We start from the raw sequence: 6,944 nt of genomic DNA on the forward strand, positions 1-6,944 counted from the left end.
TAAAGGCAATGTGCAATTAATAAATGGTTATCATTTTCAACTTAATAACAACAGACAAGAATTTTCCAGTTATTTATGGACTCTGCCATTTAAAAATTTGGCTTGCTTGTGTACTTCTTATTTAAGGATGCCATAGGTATCAATATACAAGCACATCTTTAAACATGCAGACCAAGACAACACAATTTTCCCATCCCTATTAAACAAAAACTTTGTTTACATTTTATTTAAAACACTTAAATGTGGTTTCTTATGTGATTCTCTTGTGCTTATTAGTTAGTAGCAACCTACATTAGACATCTTACTTCCTAGTCCAAACAGTGTAAGAGAGAATCAGTTTTATTTGCATATGGATTAAAAACAGAGCAAACAAAACAAAGTCAATATGCCTGTTACTCTCTTAGGCTATCCAAGATTTTTAAGAAGAAAAAATCCTTTAAATGGTATACCCAAATGGAAAAGCAAAGTCACTTCTGTTTCAAAGAGAATAGTACCCTAAGTAACTCCTTTTCCTCAAAGATTCCTGGGTTGGCTTCAGAACTGCAGGAGAACAAACTGGTTAGTTCCTCCACCTTAAAAGGATTCTGCTGGTTAGGTGCAGGAAGCGTAGCAGGAGGAAAATAGCATAACTTAGAAAAAATTTTGGGAAAGTATTATTTGCCTCTGAACCATATGCTGGTACTAAATGCTGGCTTTATTATTATTGCAAATAGATCTTCAGAGTTTTCTGAGGGAAAGCTATCAAAGCACAATAACATGAGAATTCTTCATTTGGAAATATTTGTAACATGCTAATAAAACTGCTTCATTTGCTATAAATTGAAAAGAAAACCATTTACTGTCTGACTTAAAATGCAGTTTCTTTTTTCATGCTATTTTATTAGAAACTCCAAAATGGGTATTTTGAAGTTACTATATTCAGAATCTAGTGAAAACCCAACATTTTGGCCAAAATGTTGAACTTTATTTTTATGCCAAGCTACATCATTTTGACACAAATGTTATTACTGTATTCACTTTTGTCTAGTATCTTATCCTATCTTTCTCAAAAGTTAGTGTTTTAGTACAACTCGTGATCAAAAAAATTAGAAATAAGCCTTGTGTATCAATCAAAGTATATATAAAAATGGTACTTTTCTTTTGTGCTTGTAATTGGCTTACTTTATCAATGATTCTTTAGATCTGATTTCCTTTCTAATATCCTGACCCTTAAGGAGAAATGATCATTATACAAATATTGCAAAGTACTCAAAGTAACTAGTTTACTACCAATGTGCATGCACACTAACAATAAAACTGAAAAGAATATAGCCTTGAATCTAATTAGTCTGAAAATAGTTACACTCTTGTACAATCATTTTTATTGATTTGTAAAAGCTGTATACACATCTAAAACCCTGAATTTACTTTGTAAAAATAAATCTTTAGCAATAAATGGCACTATCAAAATCCCATTATTCTCAGTCTATAATGTAGTTATTTACATGCTTTTCAACAATTGAAAAGAATCTTATAGGACCAAAGCCAGTATATCAAAATACCCTGTGAATTGCATTTATACTGTTGTTTACCTCTATATGAAAATATGGCTACATGCCTTAAATTAATGCGAGTGCAGCTATCTGTGCTGCTACTGAGTGCGAGCTGTGCACACCTGCCACTAGGTTCTCCCCCGTCGTTAATGCCTTCTTCACTGTGCTTCCCTCCCCAGTGGGAACACCTGTGACAAACGACTTATGGAGAATGTTAAAGTGCTATAAAAGAGGGGGACTGGACCTACATCTGTCTCTGCCATCTGGACTTTTCCTCATTCAAGCAATTTCTGTGTTTTTATAAAACCATGCCTCCTCCCCTGAACATACTTCAAATTGGATAAAAAATAAAACGGTATTCTAAAGTTGGTGAGCTTTGTCAAGGTGTTTTGAGACATAAACATGAAAAGGTTAAAGGCACAATAAGAGGGAAGTGAATGCTACATATAAAATATATTTCAAGTCTTCTAGGTTACTCAAGTCCAAAACCTTCTGAAGTCGAAATTCCAATGATCAATTTCTGTTTCAGGTCCTTTTTGCTCATGTAGGTGTTAAGGCAAAGTTTATTGAAGCAGGTGTGGGCCACAGGCAACCAGTAAGTAGAAGTTTCATTTTTCGAGATTTTAAAGTTCAAATCAGCCATCCCTCCTACAGGCACTCTGTCACTTCCTGTAGTAAAATGTAGCAACTTCTTCTGAAGATCAAAAGGAAATCCAAGCACAACATCCCAAAAATTTCTTATAGTTAAGTCAGTTTTTGCATAGCCGTCATACTGAGTACTTCTCTGCAGAGCATGCATATCCAGTTCAGGGCTTCCACATACTAGAATTTCCACCTCTTCTGGACGAAGAAGCATTAGGGCATTTGAAGCACACACACTGTGAAATCCATAATAAAATTCAGCAAACTGCTTATAGATGGATTTGTTGAGAAGAAAGTCAATATAAAGATGTACATATTCTTTCCTATTTTGATTGTTAACTGGAATTTTATCACCACCTGCCTTTAAATTATAGGATTTAATTATTCCAAATTCTTCTTGAAAAACCTGGAATGTTGAATAGAAATCTTCTTCAACATTGCCTTCATATGACAGGAGTTCACTTAATCCATGAGCCAACTCAGGCATGATTTGACATAAATCATCAGTGGTAACATTGCAGACACCTACTGGTGTATTTTGATCACTAGGAACGATGGGAGAGCTCAATAATTTCTTGTAACAGCAGGGGGGGAAGCGAATATCCAAGGTAATGCTGTTATAAACTGCGAGTCCCTTAAGAATTCCAACCAATCGGAATTCAGAATAGTTATCACATTTAAAGCTGCTAAACCAATGACAATGTGAATCCTTGTGGTATGCATACATGCCATAATCTGGATGAAAAATTTGGCGAATTAAAAGAAGGAACCATTCTTTAGTCAAGCCACCCATATCCAAACCAGCTTCCCCTACAAATGTAACTTTCAACTTCTTTTTCAAGTCTGCTTTTTTCCGGGTTAAATCATCAAGTGAATCGCTAACCAAATGTGTCCGTTTTACTTTCATATTTAGAAATAACATATTCATATCAGGTCTCTGTCTTCGAGATACTTTATCCACCAGACTTTGCCTTGCGATGCTTATCATCTGTTGTTCTGAGTCTTTCTGAATAATGATTTTTTTTTTGCAGTTATAGAAATAACGAATGGATATTGACAGAAGGAAAACCTGTGTGAGTTTCCAAAGCTCTGCCAGGTGTGGTATTCTTCCATGAGATCAATGTGATCCAATGTAGAATTATAGAAATCAGTATAAGGAATAAGGGGAGGGTGAAGCAAATTGTTTGCAGTATTAAGTAAAGCCAACACTTTAGATGCTGATGGGATCCACCAGGAACACTTTGTTATAGGTGGAAATTCTTCAGGCTTTGCAGAAAACAGGCGTAAGGAAATAAATTGCAGCAATTTTTCTACCAATTGTTTGAACCTCTTCTGGGATAATTTTTTAAACCAGTGAACTAGGAAATGATGGTCAGCTTCCACTAAAGTAGCTATCTGTCGAAGCAAGTGAGCATAGATGACATACGTAGATGTGTTATTAAATTGAGGATTCTGTAAAAGTATAAAATATGCTCTAAGATCATCTTTTGCTCGTGGACCTTTCCATTCTCGTAGTAGGCTGTTAATGATTCCCTTTAATACTGTCTTCTGAATGTCTTGAGGAGTATTAAGTAAGGCATCATATACAGCATTCACAAATTTAGCATTAATCCCAGAATCTTCAATGGTATTAAATGAGGCGGTGGTGTCTTTCTTAAATGCAGCATTTAGTTCTGGGAAAGACTCAAACGTTGTTAGATAAAAATCATGTACTGCTTTCCAATCTCCAGATGACTTAACTTTTTCCACATCTTCCTGAAAGTCTTTTATAGTTTTGGGCTGGATAGGAAGGGCAGGTTCTGGAAGACCTGGGACCTTCGTTTCGGATAATAATGTATCCATAGAGATGCGCTGTTTCTGTCTAACAACAAGGCAAATTGGTGTTAGGTCTCTCACATTCTTGATGTTAGGGAAAACACGATGTGTAGGTGAACGTCTGTTTTCTGCAGCTTCTTTATTCTGGCTAACAGTTGAAATAAAACTGCTGAAAGTGGAAATTTGGCCTTCGGATCCTCTGTCCAAACCCGCAGCAGCGCCGGCACCCGCCGGCACGATGGGCGGCAGCTTCTCCCGCTCCGGCTCCTTCCCTTTCCTCTCGTCGGGCGCGGCCACCTCCGCCGCCGGCGGCGCGGAGAGCGAGGGCACCCGAGCCGCCTCACTCATGACGGGCCGGGCGGCGGGCGCGCGAGGGGGCGGCGGCGGCGGCCGGGCTCTGCTGGGGCTGGCGCTGCTTCCGCCACGGCCGCGAGAGGGCTCTGGGCCGCCGTTCCCACCGCAGCCGCCGCTGCGACCGGCCCGCGCCCGCGCCCGCGCCCGCGCCGCTTTACTTTTTAATATTAGGCTAGGGATTTCTGGTTGAGAATTTGCATAAATACAAGATGGGTATTTTAATAGTTAAAATTTATCTCCTTTTCTTGGACCTTCTAAACATGGCAAATAGCTCCTTGATTTCATAGGAACAGATATTAAAATATGTATATATTATATATTTTCTGTAGATTTAGATGGGTTGTGTGCATCTTCTCCTGTGTGTTTGTGTGTTTCTAACAGGCATTTCTAACCATGAAGGAAAAGAGAGATTTGGAGAAAATGTGCAAATATATATCACCTTGTGCCCACAGAGCCATTGAAAAATATGTAAGCCTATGTCATTTTTGCAGCTTTTCTTAGAGTGACAGTGCTTGGCTACTTGTTTTCTGATATTTTTGTGATATCTTTCAAAATTAATAAAATTTTAAGTACCATCATTACTTCTTAGGTTATAATTATTGCTTCTTTGTTTTGTGGGAGTAATCTTTCCTAACCCCAAGGTCATAAAGTTGTTTTCCTATGTGTAGCTCTTGGGGGAAGGGTGTTCCAGCTTGGGGTGAATCCCCCATGAGACTGGTAATACTGCAATAATTCAAGGGACAGTGTGGGCTGGGTGAAACCATTTTTCTTGCTAACAGCCCGCTGGCCCTGTCTGGTGCCTCTGGCTGCTGCTTTCACTCTACCCCCATGGTAGAACTATTTTATTAAATAAAAATATTATTAATATCCTCTTATGCTGGCTTTTCAAGTAGGAATTCTAGACTACTTTGAAATACCTTTATTAATATTGCTAAATAAATTTTGTTAGCCACTACCCAAAACATACCACAATAGTTGTGTTCCACTGATGTCTCCAGGTATTATTTCCATGTGTCTGAAGAACATTCCAGAGTGGCTAAAATACTACAATAATTTTAAGATACATCCCCATTATTTAAATGGTAAAATTTGAAAATGATGTATCTCGGAACTAAGGAGGGATCTCTCTCTAAAATAATCAAATGTATTTAATTTGCCTTAAATGATACAATTCCAAGGATTTTCCCAACAGTCAATTTTATGTCCTTGTTTCTATGGCTGTAAATGATGGGATTCAGTGATGGAGGCACCACTGTGTAAAAGACTGATAAAGTGATATCTAGGTGTGACCTTAATTCAGAAGTTGGCTTCAGGTAGGTCATGGCACCTGTTGTAAGAAACATAGTCACAACGACCACATGAGGGAGACAGGTGGACAGGGCTTTGGACCTGCCCTCCAGGGAGGAGACCCTGAAGACAGCAGAGAAGATGTGCACATAGGAATATAAGATAGAGAGGAAACAAACCAGTGCAATACTTGCACTAAATGCACTCACTGCCACTTCATTTATATTCATTTTGGTTTCTGAAATCAAAATAATTTGAGGGATATCACAGAAGAAATGATGGATCTTATTGGACCTAAAAGATGTGGAAAAAGTCGTGGCAGTGTGCATGCCTCCATAGACACCCATGGTGATGTATGACGCCACCACCATCCGCCTACAGGCCCCCTTGGTCATGATGGTCTCATAGTGTAGCGGACAGCAGATGGCCACGTAGCGGTCATAGGACATCACTGTGAGAATGGCAAATTCAGAAGAAGCAAAAGTCACAAAGAACAACATCTGGAAAACACATCCATGGAAGGATATTTCATTCCGTTTCATCAAGGAGTTGAGAACAAATTTAGGAACAGTGTCAGAAATGTAGCAGAGATCTATGAGTGACAGGTTCTTCAGGAAGAAGTACATGAGTGTGTGAAGCTGAGGATCCCAAGTGATGAGCATGATGATGAGTCCATTTCCTAACAAGGCTGCCAGGTAAGCCACGAGGAACAAGCAGCCATGCAGGGTTTGCATCCTCGGGTCCTCAGAGAATCCCAGGAGGAAGAACTCAGTGACGCCTGTGTGGTTGCTCATTTCATGCAATGGCATGTTTCCAGGAGTTAACTGTTTTCTGTAATCAAAGTCATAGAAATAAAGGGAAATGGTACCTAATTATCTTCTGTTTGGTTATTTTTTTCACAATATTTGTTCAAGAATTTACATAGCACATATGTGTATCTCCATATCAGTTATACACATTAAATATATATATATATATATTATTTGCCATTTAATGTCAAAAAGGTGGAAAATAAAAGTTATAGTGTCAAGAAAAAATTAAGATGTTAAGATTGTAATTCTAGCAGGGTAATTAACTTTAGTGATTCCCAAGTTGCAGGGATTCATTGATTTTCTATTGTGATGATGGGTGCACAGCTGTTTAATGACTAGCTGGGATGGATAGATGAGGTGACCATTTAATGTTTGTCCAGTCCAGTGAGGTCATCACCATTACAGCTGTGTCAGCTTTCCAATGGGTCACAACTAACAGTGAGGAAGTAATAAATTCTGGAAATTCCTCTCCAAGCTGTTGCAGGAAACTCCAGCTCATCAC

General features: G+C 38.5%; 1 protein-coding gene across 1 annotated transcript; it reads right to left on the bottom strand.

The window, feature by feature from the left end:
- Positions 1 to 791: 791 nt before the first annotated feature.
- LOC130680325 (probable E3 ubiquitin-protein ligase HECTD2) lies at positions 792 to 4,455 on the bottom strand. The gene is given in 2 exon segments (XM_057490651.1): positions 792 to 3,198; positions 3,201 to 4,455. Coding segments are annotated over 2 exon segments (2,331 nt in total). The 5' UTR covers positions 4,338 to 4,455; the 3' UTR covers positions 792 to 2,004.
- Positions 4,456 to 6,944: the final 2,489 nt, after the last annotated feature.

This window comes from Manis pentadactyla, chromosome 13, assembly GCF_030020395.1.
Source record: "Manis pentadactyla isolate mManPen7 chromosome 13, mManPen7.hap1, whole genome shotgun sequence".
NCBI lineage: Eukaryota > Metazoa > Chordata > Mammalia > Pholidota > Manidae > Manis > Manis pentadactyla.